This window comes from Prorops nasuta, unplaced genomic scaffold, assembly GCF_024137725.1.
Source record: "Prorops nasuta isolate Cenicafe-Biocafe unplaced genomic scaffold, Cenicafe_Pnas_1.2 PNAS00007, whole genome shotgun sequence".
Classification (NCBI taxonomy): Eukaryota; Metazoa; Arthropoda; class Insecta; order Hymenoptera; family Bethylidae; genus Prorops; species Prorops nasuta.
Window position 1 is genome coordinate 1,310,373 of NW_027116804.1, and position 17,976 is coordinate 1,328,348.

The window sequence follows — 17,976 nt, forward strand, 5'->3', positions numbered from 1 at the left end:
ATTGACAATAATTAAAAAGATGTGGAATCAATTAATGTGCATTTATCTGATGGAGTTGAGCATACAATAGAAAGTTTAAGTGCAAAGTTCGAAATAATGGACAGAGTATACGTAATACGGAAGCAATTTCCTATAAGCCTTAGTTACGGTATGACAATTCATAAAAGTCAAGGTTTAAGTTTGAAAAATGCAATTGTTGATGTTGGTAATTCAATATTTACTTGTGGTCAAACCTATGTTGCTCTTTCACGAGTAACTTCATTAGAAGGTTTGCATATTATTAACTATGATCCAGCTTCTGTAAAAGCAAGTGAAGCAGCTATACTACAATATAATCGATTACGAAAAGAGTATAGGCCAGATCTTGCACCCATAAATATTTCAAAAATACGAAATCGAAAATTTCCTGATAGAGTGTGGGCTTTATCGAAAGGAATATTGAAATGTCAAATTGAACAAATGGATGAAGTACTTGGTAATGATTGGAATGTAAGAGGGATAAAGAAAAATGATAACATTTCTTCTTATGCTAATGCAGTTATACAATGTATTTTAAATTGTTCTTCAATTAGAAATGTACTTTTTCATTTGGAAGAAGACAATGTTCTAAAGTCATTTATGCATGCTTATAGATACATTGATAAATCTTTAGAGAATATTGATATTAGACGATATGCTGGAAATCAATTTCTTGAACAACGGCAGCATGATGCTAGTGATTTCATAACTGCTCTGTGTGGCAAATTAAAATGACTGAATCGCATTACGGAATATTACATAACAGAAACTGTCATATGTGTTTCATGTGGCCATACAGATATTACTCAATCTAGTAATAATATCCTTTTGCTTATGCTACCTGACGGTATGAAAAATTTGTTAATTTCTCAAAAATTACAGAAAAGTAATGTTTGGAGCATGAAAGAAATAATTCAAAGCAGCTTTTCTAAATGGAAAAAATTAAACCATTCTTTGTGCAGTCATTGCATGAGTTTTTTAGAACTTCACCAAAAATGATATTATAGTTACTAACAAAGTTCTAATTGTCAAATTATAATTATTTAATACCAAAAGAGAAAATGTAGAAAACATCAAAGATTGGAATAGTCTAAAAGACTGGAATATTAAAGGTATACCTACTGACAAATTACAAATCGGTGATAAAGATTATAAAGCAAATTGTGCTATCTTTCACAATGGCAAGAGTGCCAAGACTGGTCATTATACGTCTATGCTACGTAAGGATAAATCATGGATATATGTGGATAATAATAGCATTCAAAAGAAAATATGGCCCAGAAATTCAAAAGGTGCGTATATCATATTCTTTGAAGAAATATATTAAATTTTATATCATTCTTATCTCTAAAGGCTGCATTTATAAATGTTAAAGTCGTTGTTATGAGTAAGAACATCTTGCTCATAACAACATTTTCAATAACAATAGCGCAACGGCTGCATTTAAAGCACCATTTCAGTTAATACTGGCTGTACTTATAGCGCCTTTGGCTGCAATATACCCAGTGAGTTAATTATTTAAAAATGATTTAATTTCCATAGTAAGTTTCTATCTTTATCAAATTGATTTCTCACTGGGAATCGCGCCGTTTAAATTAAAATCACGTAATGCATATTTTTTGTTTAGAAAATTATTCTATATTTCTTAACAAATACTATTCATAATTAGTTGATAAGTAATCTTTCATTGTTTTTAATTTTAATTTTTTAATGTATTTTCTAAAATGTTGCACTTTTTCTTCTTTGTTATTCTTAAATAAAATGATTATTGTTAAAAATGTAATTATATATATATATATATATATATATATATATATATGGGTCGTTCCACGCGAAATCGAACACCTTTGGACTTTTGCATTTTTGATTTTTTCGATAATTTTTTTCCTGCTAGTATGGGTTAAGGTTAGCCTCCATGATTTTTTTCAAATTTTTTCATGAAGCCATGCGGGAGATTTGAATTTTGGAAAAATTATGGTTTTCGTCAACACTTTTTTTTTAAATACTGATAACTTCGCGAATTATTATCGAAATTGATTGTATTTTTTTTTAATATCTTTGTTTTTAAACGTACTTTTTAGTAAAATTATTTAAAAATTAATTTCTTCAATATTACTATGATATTTTCCCGTATAAACGTAATATTTTCATTTTTAACAATGTTTGTATCGATCGATTTTTTTCAAACTTTTTTATAAAAAACTATATTTTTTTTGACAAATTTCAAGACTAGTCTCATAATGGGCAAACTTTGAGAACAATTTTTTTCTTCAAATTTTTAATTTTTATTTTTCAATTATTCGTGCTGATAAATACCTGAAAATAGAATTTTATACTGAGCAACTATTATTAATAATCATTTTTCTAACCCCTAGTGATTATCAATTATTTATAGTGATTTGGGATAAAAGATGTACAAAAATAAAGCATTTATTATACTCGGTTGTTTTGTTTATTAGACATCAATTAATTTTTTACATGTTTAAGTAAATTATGAATTTGAAATTCAGAAGATAGAGAAAATTCTTTAAATTTCAAAGTACCGTTTCTATTTGGAATCACACAATGATATTTTTGGGTTCCGGTTATTGTTTTTGCTCGTTTGTATCTTATTTGTAATAATTCTTTAGCTTGAATATAACGTTCGTTAGATAAGAAATCAACATGAATATTTGGCAAAGAATTTGGTTTTACTGCCCAGTCATATAACTGTTGCGAAGTTGAAATTTGTTTATCAAATGGAAGGTGAAGACTTGTTCGTGCTGCTATTCTTTTTAAGCTTCCCCCTATTCCATCACAGGGTCCTTTACCGTGGGCAGTTGCAAAGTAATGCCATTCAGCATTTAGCCCAAAATCTTCTTTATGATAATAAAGATTCATATAATTTTTGAATTGTTGAATTGCTCCGTCAGAAAAGTAAAATATCTTTACAGCATCATTGGAAAGTTTTTTGATAAAACTAATGGTAATCCTTGTAAATTCATAAACAGCAACTGCATCATGAGATAAGCAATCCGATATAATTACCATACTTTTATGAACAAGTTCATTATATTGTTTATAATAAATTACGACTGGATAAATGGTTGACTGATTGTTATTCCAGTGAAATCCAGATGCAGCACTTTGAATAACAAAGACATAATTTTCCGCAAAATCACAAATAACAATGTACTCATTCTCTTCTAACGATTCTTTTAGCGTTCTCAAGTACTTTGCTTGTTCTTTAGCAATATAATTGTGTGGCAGAAGATGGATTATATTTTCACAGAAATCGTCGACAAAATCTGATGAATATTTCACGAATGACTCTAAACTTGTACGAGGTTTCGAAATCCAAATCTTGTAGGTGATTTCATCAACATTATTCTCATTAAATACGTTTAGTAAACAATCTTTTAAAGTATCTATACCTGGACATTTATCACAATTAAGAAAATAACATCTCTTAGTTGGATTCTGACAAGTAATCATTTCAAGGCAGTCACTATATAGCTGTAAAGGTTTTGCCAAATTTTTAGTAAAAGCTACTAAATTGCATCCTGTAGTGAAAATGATCATAATTATTAAAACGAAAAAAATTTACTAATAAATCTCTTACCTAATATCATTAGTTTAACATTTTGGTGCATAGCACAAACACAAGTAGTATGAGTTCCGCTGGAACCAGCGAGTACACAGTGTTGAGGACGAAATGATGCAAATTTAGAAAAGCCAAGACGATAATCGGGATATCGCATTTCAAACAATTTATATAACTCTTTTAAATTGCAGAGAATAAGTCTTTTTTGGATATGTTCACGTTTTCCATTGTCATTTCTTATAGAAAGATAATCTTTCATTCCTGGCATATTCACGCTTACTTCATCGTCCAAATAAAATTCCAAAACCTTCAACTTAATATCATTTGACAATAATCGACCTAAGTGTAAAGAATTTAACTTATCATTACTGAATAATAGTATTCCAGTAATTACTTTGCTCATGAAATAATTATAATAACCTATTTTTGGGTTAGGTGTTGAAAGAATTCCCTCTTTTTCGCGGAGATTTTATGCTATAGAGGCCATATATTTTGTACAGCTCATTGTATGACATATTCTATTCAAAATCCACGTTTCAGGTAAAAGCGTAAGAATTTGGATTTTTTCACACCGGTTTGTGTTAATATCGTGAAATTTATTTTTTAATTTGTTGATCATTTCCAAAAACTGATTTAATGTAACTTCATCATCATTCTCATCTACTATTCCTACGGATTTATTCAGATTCAGATATACTTTGGAAATTTTATTTTGTAAATAAGTCTGACTTCTTAAACGTTTCTTAGGAATTGGGGATTCATTTAATAAACCAAATGCTTGATTTACTACAGATAACGTTGCTGTTACGCTTATTTCAGTTAAGCCACTGGTTTGTTGTGTTAAATCTTCATTAAGAATTGCTATATTTAAAAAAAAGTAAAGAGTGATAATTTAAACCAAAAACTGTAGTTTGGCTTAATCAAATTAAACTTAAAAGCCCAAATATAAATTAATTAATCTTACCATATGAATTGTTTGAAATTACTGAATTAGTGTTCTCAGTGTTCACATTTTCTGATCCATTTTCATGTTTGTTTCTTAAATCTAGTAATTTCCTACATGATGTGCAGAGATAGTGGGTATTACTTAAATTATTTAGTCTTTGATGTGTAACAGAAACTCGTCTGAGGCCATTTTTTACTGTATGATTTTGATATTGTAAAGGATTGCAGCACAAATTAAATTTTCCAAAAGATGCCATTTTATTAAACTAAAAGTAAATTCTTGTTCAAATAATGTACAATAAAATGTTTAATAATAAGATGAAATTAATCAAAACAACTTTAAAGTTATTTATTTGCAATGATTTCGTCTAATTTAATCAGAAAAGATGTTATAGTTCTACGCGATTAATAATTAATGGAAACGAGGATACAGATACGATAACTAATAAAAACCAGTGTCACACGTTTGTGATCGGTATTCAAATTTGAATTTAAATTGATGTAACTACAGTGATGCAACCAACGCTGGTGGAATGAAAAAATTCCCTAGATTTGAAATTGACCTATTTGTGCGACATTAACTTAAGTTTTGTACAGTAATCTTTACAGATTAATCTATAAAGAATATTGAATAAAACTTAACTTAATCTCCCACACATAGTTCAGTTTCATATCTAGGAAATTTTTTACATTCCATTAGCGTTGGTTGCATCATTACAGTTACATTAATTTGATGTCATCAGATCTTTCCATCACTGCTGCCAACCCAAATTTCCACTTTCAGGTTTTTGCTTGTTATGTTGCACATGAGTCTTGCCTGATTTTGCCCATTACAACGGCTCACACTGGCCCTTACAGAATTCCACTACCAGATGAAAAATAACGCTGGACTAGTCCCTCGGTTTTCGTTCCGTTATGTTGGTAACAAAAGACTTGAGTGGACTTGAGGGATCTTATTAAATTCGAAGAACGTTTATAAATGCGGCCAGGCCGGCCACATAAAAGTGCAGAAAAAAAAACACTTATTATTTCCATCAGCTTGCATTTTGTGTATATTAAGTAGGAAATATATAAATACTTATTAGGATTTAATTTACAAACTCCATTTACAATTTTTTATTTGAACTTTAAAATCATCCAAAGAATAAAAAATACTATTGCAGAAAATATAAACAAATATAGTATATAGCAGTTATGTCCTGCTTTAGCCATACGTAAAACACGATTCACAGAAGATGTAAGTGATACACTAGTCTTTTCAAAATCTTCATCCTATAAAAAAAATCCACAAAATGTCATCTTTAATTATATGTAAATAAGATTTGTTCATTTTAGTTTGTATTTCTATAAAAGTATGTATATTTTACAGTAATAATTTTAAACATAGTGCAAGTTTTATTCTTTTTGTTTTTAGCAGTATCATTTTTGATAGACAACTGTTTTTAACATTTGGGGTTCAATTTTATAAATTCATATGGAAACATTTATTGAGAGGCTAAATAAACCTATAGGTTTACATAATCGTTTCAGGTTTATGATCAGTTCATTTTTAAGGATAGTCAAACATATTCCCATGAATTAACATATAGAATTGCCACCTTACACAGGAGTTAGAGACATAGACAAACCTGATATAATATATAACATATTGTAGAAGTATATTAGCTAGTATTATATTGTGTACTATTTACATACTAAAGATCTGTTAGATACTAATACAATATTGTGAAAGTGAAAATGTGTAATATAACATATTATTACCACTATTGATAAATTTAGTCGGTTTGAAGTGATACTTTTCTATTTGTATACGATTACACATTGTACTTTATTATCATAGTACTAGTATGTAGAAAACTTATTGTTTTTACATTTGTTCAATTACTTTTTTCTAGCTCTAATTCAAGGATGACTGTTATACCTACAGTAAGCTTATATTTGCATACTTAAATTTTAAAAGCATATTTAAAATGAACAAATCTATAGAGTATTTGTGGCAAACATATCACTTTGTTTAAAATACATTTAACATATAATTACCATGTCACGTAAGAGTTTATCTTGGTATTTTACTTCTGTACCAATATCAATTGATAAAGATTTCAGAGCATATATTTTATCCCTTAAATCATCAGTCATTCTATCATTTTCTTCCTCCAAAGAATCATAAGTTGATGCATCTGGAATACGCTCATAGTTACGTCCTGCTAAAGTGTAAAATTTGTATACATTCTACATAGAAACAAGTTGTAGCATATAATCTACCTGAATTTGATCGCCTCATTTTATAATTGACACTATTTAAGAAGAATTAGACTTTACAGGTTTATTTTTATGCTTTCAGCTCTTTTTATTTGATTTGTGAGCCTTGTGTATCATATACCCATAGTCATACGGAGGTGTTTACGAACGTCAATTTGATTTTAGATTTTGATTAGAATGACTGCAGTGATCCAACTGACAACCAATGCCAAGTTCAAAATTCCTAGATATCCCCTACCAACGAAAGCAAAGGATGTTTTTTACATTAGTAGAGGAGGTTGCCCGAAAAGTTTCTAGGCCAAAATGGGGGTGGCGCATGGCCATCTAATCCCGAATTTGAGTGTAGTTTACACTGACATATGGGCCGGGTCAGCGACACTTTACCTAACTCAAAAGAATATTTAATGACATGCGGTTGGCTACTCTAAAATTATATAGTGTATGAAATGTATAGGATGAGGCTTATTAGATAATTTTTATACTAGAGAGTGTTAGAAATTATCTGCAGGTTAAAATGTTCCGAAATGAGTATGCAAATGTCAAATACGTATGTATGTACCTATAACCTGTATGGAATGATGTTGCACGATAGAAATTATAAATATTAACTAATTAAATTAAAAAAAAGTGTTACGTAAAATTATTGTTGAAGAATAATTATTTATTAAGTTTATAAACTATTAACATTTTTATATTTTCACTGTTGTAAAACGTCTTTATTTTTGCTAGAATGTAAGAATTCCGAGGAGCTTTAAATTCATCAGATAAGTAATTTGATTTATTAAGTAATGTTAATCTAGAACAAATACCTTTGTGAAAAATTTATGTTATTTATTGCAGATGGTTTGAGGGAAGACTTGAAAGACATACAGAGTTTATCCATTTTAATTGGTCACTTCTAAGTCTTCAAATCAAATAATATTATACACAACAGAAGAAGAATTTGATATCCTTATTTATACCATGGCTTTATTACTTGCAGCAAGCGGTACAAACTTGATGTTAAGGTAATTGTGCAAACGAATTCATTGATAGGACTTTATAATGTTTCCATCACAGTTATATGAAAGGTTATTGTTTGATATTTATAGCATTTCAAGTTTATTGATTATTTAAGAACGACCATAATAGCACTTGATGGGAATGATACTTTTATTGCAGTATATTAGTTCTTATATTACTATATCAAACTTTATTAAAAACTAACTCCGACTCTATATAGATAATAAAATTTAACATTCAAAGTAATTGCATAACCGTGTCTGTTATTAATAATAAAAAAACTGTCAGATGCTATTTATGAGCTTGTCATAAATATTTCATTATGATTGTTTAATGGAACGGTTATATATATAGGAAGCACTACAAATATCATATCGTTTGGGTAATCTCCTGGAAAATGTAAATTGTACGCTGTCTGCTTCTAAATATGCTGCAAACATCAACTGTTTAATGTAAGTTCATACATTTGATTTATTTCTTTTGAGCAATATTTTTACATTTTCATATTTTGAAAGCTTATTTATTCATTTTCTGCATAGGTGAACAATAAATTTTTAAGGCAAATTTCATTAGGAATAACCAACATTCTATGGAGAAACACATACATCTAAACTATATGCTCAATCAGTATAGCATTCTGGTCTTGATCATCTGATCTACCTATATGAAGGTATTCCATCTACAACTGTTAAGTGCAATGAGTATAAATAATTAGCTACAAATTGCAAATACCTTGTAGTTACTATCCAGATGTCTTGCGTAATATCTGATTTTTTAAGTAACATAAATCTAGTTTTATCCAAATATATGACTCGTATATTGTATGACATATTTCTCTTTTTAAATCTTCTTTTTCAAAGGAATTGCTTCCTACTGTGCTAACGATGAGTAAAATGTAGAATCATTTTTAGAGAAGGTATTAAAAAGAAAATGCAGATTTTCTATCTAGAAAAACGTTTTATTTATTAATAACTTTAAATTTTATTTGGTTATTATCATTTTGAAGATACCTATTTTTTAATAAAATTAAATTATCTAAAACTTTTTTGGGTAAATTATTATTTATGATAAAGTCTCAGTTATCTCATCATCGACATTTTCTACCATCTCTTTTTGGCATTTAATATTTCTAATTGATTCGATCATTACATTCTCTTCATTCATTCTTAACATTTTTATGTCACTAAAATTATCAATTAATTTCAATACTATTTTAATGTTCTGTGGGTCATTTGGGTTTGCCTCAAGTTCATCCAATTTTTTATATAAATGTAGGATCTCTCTATCAAAAATAATTGTTTTTCTTTTCTTTTCTCTAAAATTACTTTGTTTATCTTCTAAATTTTCTTCGCTTTTGTAGGATAAAAGGTTTATGTGATCTAGGGAAGACAATTTAAAGAAAAATATTATTATAGAGAAGAATTTGTATAGAAGAATCGAAGATTACCTAAATGTATATTATTAAAGATGTTATTATAATTAAAAAAATACTTCATATATAGAAAAGTGAAAGTGTACATAGAAGAAAATTGACTTATTTTAAATCGAATATAAATTTACTGCTTACTTAAAAATAAATTAATGTTGGGTCTTTTTCCTAAATATTGGTTTAGTGTTCTATGGTAGGATTCACAATAATTGTTTGTTCTGTCTTTACATTCATAAACACTGTAATTATTTGGTGTCACTTTATTTATCCAATATAATTCATAATATTTGAAATAACTATTGAGTAATGTTTGAAATTCAAATTGTGTTTCCGTTTTGATTAATTCAAAAACTGGTTTAATATATATTGGAGGCAAAAGGGCCAAAAGAGTCAATTTTTTTAAGATTCTATATCTCTCTGGATATTTATTTTTATTGTTAACTTTACTCACTAGCGATAAAACTTGCGCTTTTTTCATTAAAGCCTAAAATTAAATTACCAGATCATTTAATGAAGTAATCTGAATTTATGCCTTTAAAACTACGTTCTGATAACTATCTGCATATATAAGTATACAAATTTGGAACCTACTTGTGAGTAATGAAAGAAGCAATGATTTATTTTTATTTCTGGAAACACTCTCTTAGCAACAATAGACAGTGCTCTCTCGTAATCAGCCATAAATGTTTTTGGTCGAAAATTTGAAAATTTAGCCTTCAGAAAATTAAAGATTTTAATGTAATCTTCTGTTCGCTTTTGCTGCATTAATATCCATACACATGGAAACACCTATGACACAATAATGAAAGAGAAGTAAAATTCATAAAGCACTACACTAAACATCTTTGAATAAAATAAATAATATTTCATAAAGAATAATTTATACTTTATCAGGTGAAGTGTCAATTTTTAAAAAAATTGAAAGGAGTTGCATGTTTCTTTCCTTCAAATTGGGAACACATTTAAAGGTTCCATCAACGAATATATGCATGCTTGTGTCACCATTGATTTTGTCAAAAAAACTTGGACTATAAAATATGAAACTTTCGACCTTGTCATTACTTTCAATTATCTCCACCCTCAAATTATCCAATTCTACATTTATTTTTAATATTGCCGCTAAATTTGAAAAATTATTGTTCTTCAATTTTATATTTATTACTCTACTTTTTGTCAGATACCTTTGCAGTGTACGTCTGCAGGTTGTAAATGGTATGTTTTCTTTAGCAAATGATTCACTATATATAATATTGATAAATTTATGAATAAATATGGTAATGGATATATTAATAACAACAACAAACCTAAATGAAAGACACTGAAAATTTACTATAAAACTTACCTCTTTTTCTTAATGTTAAAAAGCTCATTAGGTTTGATATTATTATTTATATTTACTGCTTCCTTTATTTTTTCAAAAAATTTGCATCTTTTATTTGCAGGTTTGTCTGGTTCATGATTATGTTTTTTATCAACAAGGTGGAAACGATTGTTATAGTATATTCCATGAGCTGAACACTTCAATTTTTTATATTTTATACAACTGAGGTATCTGTAACATATATAGAACTAATATTACAGATTGCACTTATAATATAATAAAGTAAGGTTTATAACTTAATGAATAATCTACAAACAATCTATCATTTTTCCTGCGTTTAATAAAATATCGATATTCATCGAAAATCCATAATCTTCTTTCTGATCTTGTTGACATTTCGTTATAAAATATATTAATATAAGCCAAAATTGAAACGTTTATATAAGTTTATCTCTCAAAAGTTGCTATAATTTGAAGATTTGATGAAAAAATATTGAATTTAACACTGCTCTTGACCCAGATAGCCTTATCCGATTGTGCAAAACTAAACGAAATTCTGCTACAAAATCTAGTCAGCAAAATGACACCATATTTGAAACAGAACCTGACTTGTCAGTTTCTGCTAACAGATTAACAACAATATGATATCGCTTTATGCGGCAGAACCTGCAGTACATTTGTAGCAGAAACGCAAGTGAACCTGCAGCAGATTTACAGCAGGAACGCAGTAGACTCTGCGGCAGAGCCTGCAGCAGATTTGCAGCAGAAACACAGCAGACTCTGCGTACTTCATTTAAATGTCTTACGCCGTGTGACGCATGCGCAGAACGATAAACTTAACGGCATGTGTTAGTACAATGTAGTCACTAGGTGGTGCTGGTGCATCGTTTAAAATTTTATGAATTTTATTACAAATAAAATAGGTTCATTAAACAATTATAAAAATAAAATGAATTTATGTATTCTTCAAATAATAGATTTTTATTTAATACTAATAATCCTTCACACATATTATTTAAATGATACTATATAATATTATATATTCATATAAGAGTACTTTATATCTAGCGATTATTCGAGTTTATAACATGCAAATTAGGAATGTTTGTTCATAATTTTTACTTTCTTTTCTTTCTTTAGTTACTCGTCATACAATTGTTTCTGTCTATTTTGAACAATCTTGTCTTACATCATTTAAAACTTTTGAATGGTTTTGATACTTTCTTATCTGATAGGTTCTCAGGTACATATTGTAAATTATACATATTATTATTTAACTTTATGGAAAATTAAAATGTTATTTTTAAGGACCGATAATAGTTCCTTTGATTTCAAATTTATCAAAAAGAATTTGTGTTATATGTATTATTAATATGAATGTGTATTCCTGTAAATATTTTATAATGTAAGAAAAAATAATTCTGGTAATAAAGATTGAAATGAAACGCTTTAAATTAAAATAAAATGTTTTTATTGAATTTCCAAGAAAATTAGTCATAACTAGATTTAAATAACAATTTAAAACCATTTAAAGGGCGCACATACACCGCGTAACAAATACTGCTTTGTTTTTGTTTTGAATCTGCTGTCAGAGCCTGTACTGCAGACTCTGTCGCAAATCTGCTATAAATCTGCGCTCAGGTTATGTATACAGATTCCGTTTTGTTTTTGGCGCCATTCTGCTAGAAGACTAGTATGTGCCGGTTCTGACGGCAAATACCAAGTCAAATGTTTCTATACTTGATGGCAATCTGACAACAACATTTGAGCACTTTTGTTAGCAATCTGCTGCCAATCTGCACACAAAATGTTATCTGGGGATGTACCATAACAACGTGTTGACACTTTTCGTAGAGAGACAGAAAGAGATACAGTGAAGAGGGGGGGGGGGGTATAGAGGTAGACAATAAAACAGTGAAAAAGTTTTTGTGATACAGAAATATTCTTAAAAATTGTTTCTACATGGAAGGATGTTTTTTACAAAACTCGAAATTGCTTTTATAAATATCAAATCTAAGCAAATCTTTACGATATAACTATGAAATTCCTTATGTACAATGTTTAACAGAATATACAAGATAATTTTTAATAACATAGATTTAAACCTTATTAATTCATGAGAAAAAATTATATCCTTTCATTATAAATAATAATTATGCAAGCAAAAGAAAAATTACAACTTGACTTAAGGAAGGATATTGACAAAGAAAAGGAGGTACATTCAATAATTTCAGCAAATAAGACGAAAGGCATAAAAAAAGAGTTACGAACTCCACTATAACGAAAGAGTGAACTATTTTCAAAAATAATGTATCAGACAAAACTCTAACAACTCAAATTAATATGTGTACAGGTTCACAAATTTCAACAAGTTATACGTATAATAATTTTACAGAAAAGAAAAGAAAAGAAAAACAATTATTTTTGATAGAGAGATCCTACATTTATATAAAAAATTGGATGAACTTGAGGCAAACCCAAATGACCCACAGAACATTAAAATAGTATTGAAATTAATTGATAATTTTAGTGACATAAAAATGTTAAGAATGAATGAAGAGAATGTAATGATCGAATCAATTAGAAATATTAAATGCCAAAAAGAGATGGTAGAAAATGTCGATGATGAGATAACTGAGACTTTATCATAAATAATAATTTACCCAAAAAAGTTTTAGATAATTTAATTTTATTAAAAAATAGGTATCTTCAAAATGATAATAACCAAATAAAATTTAAAGTTATTAATAAATAAAACGTTTTTCTAGATAGAAAATCTGCATTTTCTTTTTAATACCTTCTCTAAAAATGATTCTACATTTTACTCATCGTTAGCACAGTAGGAAGCAATTCCTTTGAAAAAGAAGATTTAAAAAGAGAAATATGTCATACAATATACGAGTCATATATTTGGATAAAACTAGATTTATGTTACTTAAAAAATCAGATATTACGCAAGACATCTGGATAGTAACTACAAGGTATTTGCACTTTGTAGCTAATTATTTATACTCATTGCACTTAACAGTTGTAGATGGAATACCTTCATATAGGTAGATCAGATGATCAAGACCAGAATGCTATACTGATTGAGCATATAGTTTAGATGTATGTGTTTCTCCATAGAATGTTGGTTATTCCTAATGAAATTTGCCTTAAAAATTTATTGTTCACCTATGCAGAAAATGAATAAATAAACTTTCAAAATATGAAAATGTAAAAATATTGCTCAAAAGAAATAAATCAAATGTAGGAACTTACATTAAACAGTTGATGTTTGCAGCATATTTAGAAGCAGACAGCGTACAATTTACATTTTCCAGGAGATTACCCAAACGATATGATATTTGTAGTGCTTCCTATATATATAACCGTTCCATTAAACAATCATAATGAAATATTTATGACAAGCTCATAAATAGCATCTGACAGTTTTTTTATTATTAATAACAGACACGGTTATGCAATTACTTTGAATGTTAAATTTTATTATCTATATAGAGTCGGAGTTAGTTTTTAATAAAGTTTGATATAGTAATATAAGAACTAATATACTGCAATAAAAGTATCATCATTCCCATCAAGTGCTATTATGGTCGTTCTTAAATAATCAATAAACTTGAAATGCTATAAATATCAAACAATAACCTTTCATATAACTGTGATGGAAACATTATAAAGTCCTATCAATGAATTCGTTTGCACAATTACCTTAATATCAAGTTTGTAACGCTTGCTGCAAGTAATAAAGCCATGGTATAAATAAGGATATCAAATTCTTCTTCTGTTGTGTATAATATTATTTGATTTGAAGACTTAGAAGTGACCAATTAAAACGGATAAACTCTGTATGTCTTTCAAGTCTTCTCTCAAACCATTTGCAATAAATAACATAAATTTTTCACAAAGGTATTTGTTCTAGATTAACATTACTTAATAAATCAAATTACTTATCTGATGAATTTAAAGCTCCTCGGAATTCTTACATTCTAGCAAAAATAAAGACGTTTTACAACAGTGAAAATATAAAAGTGTTAATAGTTTATAAACTTAATAAATAATTATTCTTCAACAATAATTTTACGTAACACTTTTTTTTAATTTAATTAGTTACTATTTATAATTTCTATCGTGCAACATCATTACATACAGGTTATAGGTACATACGAATTTGACAATTGCATACTCATTTCGGAACATTTTAACCTGCAGATAATTTCTAACACTCTATAGTATAAAAATTATCTAATAAGCCTCATCCTACACATTTCATACACTATATAATTTCAGAGTAGCCAACCGCATGTCATTAAATATTCTTTTGAGTTAGGTAAAGTGTCGCCGACCCTGGGGCGTATTCCGAACGGGACAAGTTCTGTTTATTTTTTTTTTAAGGTTGGCAAAATAAGATAAGCCGAAAAGTGTTCCGGGGTCTAGCATGGTTCTGCGTTTAGATGTCTTGTACATAAGCAACCAGTGATTGAATAAGGAATACCAGAGATGAGACGGGAGATTGCTCATGGCGTGTCAGAAAATAATCCTGTATGGCGGCTCCGCGCCACCTATCGTTCACAGCCTTAACCAATGTGGTGGTTGGTATCCTCAGCAACTGAGAATTGGCAGCAATGACTGGGTTATCCGTTCCATTCCGTTCTTCCCGTGAGTCCTTCTTCTTCCGTTTTCGTTCGAATAGTAAGTAACGTACTTTTTGATGTATCGGGATATAAAACTGAAATCTTGTATAATACGGTAAAAATAATAAAGTTAAGGCTTAATGCCTAGTGTAACGCATTCCTCAAGATTATTCTTGCCCTTTTCGGTGTCCAAAAATATGGCAACTTCATGTGGCTAGGATTTGTATGTACCATAGCAATCCTTAGCATAATATGGGATGTTTACGTTCAGTGATCTGATCCGGGTTAGGGTTTACTACAGTCGCAGTAATACAACTTTCGAAAAAAACCCTAGATTAACCCGGATTTGGTGAGGAGGCTTCCGCGTGTGGATCTGATCGGGTCTGGGTTAAAGGGGTAAAGGTAGGACGTATTCCGACGTGATTGAAGTGTCAAAAACGGACAAGTGACCAATAGCAATAGGTTTTACCAACAAGTTAAAGGATTTCCATTTATTTGAACACTGCTTGCCATTAACTAAATATCCTTTTTACCTAATTCTGCAGCAATTACCTCCCATAATTTTTTTTGACCAATATTTTTATTTTGTATTATATTTTTATTTTTCCTTATATGTTCCAACAACAATTTTGTGCTTCCAATTGTCCAGGAATATTTATTCAGATCTGCCAAAAAAAAGAAAGTATTAATTAAAATATTTCCTTTTAATAAAGTCTAATGAAATTAAGATTTAATAATTAATGCAAATACACTTTTTTCACTCCAATGTTTTGGGTTGTGTAGGAAATTAAAGTATAATTAATAAAACTGAATACTTTACTATTTTAGTATTCTGTACTACATTTAAACTTTACATACCTACATATCTATTGTGAGCGTAGTATTGATCCATCTTTATTTCTGAAAAAAATTAGTAATTAATTGCAAATATACAGAAAATTTATTGCCATTTAAATACAATAAACATAAGATTAAGGTTATCATTTTAAATATAATTTAATTCTTCTTAATTTTTTATTTTTACCTGATGAAATTAAAAAACTACGTGATAAAATGTTAATAATAAAAGTTTATAACTAAGTTTACCTTTATTTGCTTATTGAAATTTTACCAATGCTGTTTTGAATTTCGATCACGTCTGAGTACGTCCTACCTTAATCCCCTTTAACCCGGATCCGATCAGATCCACTCGCGGAAGCCTCCTCACTAGACTCGGATCCATCTAGAGTTTTTTCGAAAGTTGCAGCTCTGAAACTGGGTCTAACCCTAACCCGCATCAGATCACTGAACGTAAGCATCCATGGTTGTCGTGGAGATTACTAGAGACGTTAGAAACTATAGCTATTCTTTTGGACAAGTTACGACCTGCGGATCTCCACATTGGTGACCCCGACGTGATCACCGGAAAAAAGCTTAAATTTTGTAGCGTACCGAAAATTAAAAAGATTCTCGCTGCTTGTGGGAAAATGGCGGATGATAACGGACCCCCCGAAGAAATCGCGCGCGTTGAAGTGGGTGCTGTGAGTGTAAAACCACCTCCTTTCTGGCGAGGTAAACCACGTGTTTGGTTCCGACAATTGGAAGCACAATTTCATACGGCTGGCATAAAAGTCGATGAAACCAAATTTAATTACGTACTACAAGCTTTGGACCCTGAGACACTCGAAGAAGTTGGGGATGCTATTTTTAATGAACCACCAGGCGAACGTTACAACAAAATTAAGCGATGCCTAGAAGAAGTCTTTGCGGACAGTGAACAAAGGAGATTAAAATTACTCTTGAGCGAGCTCGAACTGGGAGACCAAAGACCTTCACAATTATTTCGCCGAATGAAGGATCTAGCAGGTACAAAAATGTCTGATGATTTTTTAAAGTCCCTTTGGTTACAGAGACTCCCGACGCAAGCTCAAGCCATCCTCTCCACGAGCGAAGTGGATTTGGCTACGTTAGCTCAACTAGCAGATCGAATTTGCGAAGTTTTCACTAATAATAGCTCTATGGTAGTAGCAAGTGTAAGCTCAACGAAGTCTACCTTGGAGGAGCAGATCTCGTCACTCTCCAAACAGGTATCAGAACTCGCTTGCACAGTCAAGAAGTATCGACGTAATCATTCCAGGTCAAGGGACAGACATAGCTCCAAGAATCGCAGGACATCTAAAGACAATCACTCTCAGGACAGGGGAAACGTATGTTGGTATCATCACCGGTTTGCGAACAAAGCTAAAAAGTGCACAGAACCCTGTAATTGGAAAAATAGCGGTTCCCAGGAAAACCAATAGGCCTGCAGGTCATGGCGACAAACCTACAGTGCCAAAGTAGTCGCCTCACAATTGTAGACAAGAGCAATGGTTACAAGTATTTAGTGGATACAGGAGCCGACGTATCTGTTTTCCCTGTAAAATTTACGGATCGGCATTGTAAGTCTGAAAAAACTCTTTTCGCTGCAAATGATACCAAAATTGCTACGTATGGGACAAAAATTCTGATAGTCAGTCTAGGACTCCGCAAGAATTTCTGTTGGCCTTTCATTATCGCCGATGTCGCTACGCCAATACTAGGTACAGATTTCCTTTATCATTTTAACCTTTTAGTGGATGTGCGTCGCAGAAAATTAGTGGATCAGGAGACATCTCTGTTTGTGAACGGCCAAATTTCAAAGTCAGAGACTCCTAACGTCACCAGCATTTCTCATAAGTGTCAGTTCCAAAGTATAATTAAGGAATTCCCTGGAATCACGAGGACGAGGATCGTCCCAGCCAAGGTCAAGCACAGTATTGTACAT

The 17,976-nt window shown here is 30.0% G+C and overlaps 4 protein-coding genes and 2 long non-coding RNA genes across 9 annotated transcripts; 2 read left to right on the forward strand and 4 right to left on the reverse strand.

The window, feature by feature from the left end:
* Nucleotides 1-2,471: 2,471 nt before the first annotated feature.
* Nucleotides 2,472-5,516, reverse strand: LOC136775226 (uncharacterized). The gene is made up of 5 exons (XM_066729802.1): nucleotides 4,566-5,516; nucleotides 4,103-4,462; nucleotides 4,022-4,054; nucleotides 3,620-3,940; nucleotides 2,472-3,560 (listed from the first exon to the last, which is right to left on the reverse strand). Exons 1-5 carry the CDS (start codon nucleotides 4,801-4,803, stop codon nucleotides 2,485-2,487), a joined length of 2,028 nt encoding a protein of 675 aa, XP_066585899.1. The 5' UTR covers nucleotides 4,804-5,516; the 3' UTR covers nucleotides 2,472-2,484.
* Nucleotides 5,517-5,647: 131 nt separating this feature from the next.
* Nucleotides 5,648-7,055, reverse strand: Bet1 (blocked early in transport 1). 3 transcript variants are annotated; one of them, XM_066729294.1, is made up of 3 exons: nucleotides 6,812-7,055; nucleotides 6,587-6,726; nucleotides 5,648-5,818 (listed from the first exon to the last, which is right to left on the reverse strand). In XM_066729294.1, exons 1-3 carry the CDS (start codon nucleotides 6,828-6,830, stop codon nucleotides 5,663-5,665), a joined length of 315 nt encoding a protein of 104 aa, XP_066585391.1. In that variant the 5' UTR covers nucleotides 6,831-7,055; the 3' UTR covers nucleotides 5,648-5,662. The 3 variants fall into 3 exon arrangements, with proteins under 3 accessions (XP_066585391.1, XP_066585390.1, XP_066585389.1); XM_066729293.1 differs by having other exon boundaries at nucleotides 6,587-6,750; nucleotides 6,812-7,038; XM_066729292.1 differs by having other exon boundaries at nucleotides 6,587-6,753; nucleotides 6,812-7,022.
* A 433-nt stretch (nucleotides 7,056-7,488) lies between these two features.
* LOC136775141 (uncharacterized) lies at nucleotides 7,489-8,490 on the forward strand. Of its 2 annotated transcripts, none has more exons than XR_010822896.1 (3): nucleotides 7,489-7,815; nucleotides 8,165-8,262; nucleotides 8,350-8,490. It is a non-coding gene; the product is annotated as an uncharacterized lncRNA (long non-coding RNA). The 2 variants fall into 2 exon arrangements; XR_010822895.1 differs by having other exon boundaries at nucleotides 7,806-7,878.
* A 373-nt stretch (nucleotides 8,491-8,863) lies between these two features.
* LOC136775139 (uncharacterized) lies at nucleotides 8,864-11,719 on the reverse strand. Its single transcript, XM_066729644.1, has 6 exons — nucleotides 10,877-11,719; nucleotides 10,582-10,791; nucleotides 10,126-10,477; nucleotides 9,831-10,028; nucleotides 9,378-9,723; nucleotides 8,864-9,189 (listed from the first exon to the last, which is right to left on the reverse strand). The coding sequence occupies exons 1-6, from the start codon at nucleotides 10,954-10,956 to the stop codon at nucleotides 8,873-8,875; spliced, it is 1,503 nt and encodes a 500-aa protein (XP_066585741.1). The 5' UTR covers nucleotides 10,957-11,719; the 3' UTR covers nucleotides 8,864-8,872.
* A 718-nt stretch (nucleotides 11,720-12,437) lies between these two features.
* Nucleotides 12,438-14,762, reverse strand: LOC136775140 (uncharacterized). The gene is made up of 3 exons (XR_010822894.1): nucleotides 14,209-14,762; nucleotides 13,822-13,919; nucleotides 12,438-13,734 (listed from the first exon to the last, which is right to left on the reverse strand). It is a non-coding gene; the product is annotated as an uncharacterized lncRNA (long non-coding RNA).
* Nucleotides 14,763-16,307: 1,545 nt separating this feature from the next.
* On the forward strand, nucleotides 16,308-17,473 carry LOC136775227 (uncharacterized). The gene is made up of 2 exons (XM_066729803.1): nucleotides 16,308-16,312; nucleotides 16,441-17,473. Exons 1-2 carry the CDS (start codon nucleotides 16,308-16,310, stop codon nucleotides 17,471-17,473), a joined length of 1,038 nt encoding a protein of 345 aa, XP_066585900.1.
* The last annotated feature ends 503 nt before the right edge of the window (nucleotides 17,474-17,976 follow it).

Bases quoted from the DNA above. Each gene is read 5' to 3' on its own strand.
- LOC136775226 (XM_066729802.1), bottom strand. From the start codon at position 4,803: ATGGCATCTTTTGGAAAATTTAATTTGTGCTGCAATCCTTTACAATAT. The intron at 4,463-4,565 runs GTAAGATTAATT...TTTTAAATATAG, and splicing joins AATTTCAAACAATTCATATG to CAATTCTTAATGAAGATTTA. The intron at 3,941-4,021 runs GTTATTATAATT...CTTTACACTTAG, and splicing joins AACACCTAACCCAAAAATAG to GTCGATTATTGTCAAATGAT.
- Bet1 (XM_066729292.1), bottom strand. The intron at 5,819-6,586 runs GTAATTATATGT...TTTTTTTTATAG, and splicing joins ATAAACTCTTACGTGACATG to GATGAAGATTTTGAAAAGAC.
- LOC136775139 (XM_066729644.1), bottom strand. From the start codon at position 10,956: ATGTCAACAAGATCAGAAAGAAGATTATGGATTTTCGATGAATATCGA. The intron at 10,478-10,581 runs GTAAGTTTTATA...TATTATATATAG, and splicing joins TTTAACATTAAGAAAAAGAG to TGAATCATTTGCTAAAGAAA. The intron at 10,029-10,125 runs GTATAAATTATT...ATTGTGTCATAG, and splicing joins TTGACACTTCACCTGATAAA to GTGTTTCCATGTGTATGGAT.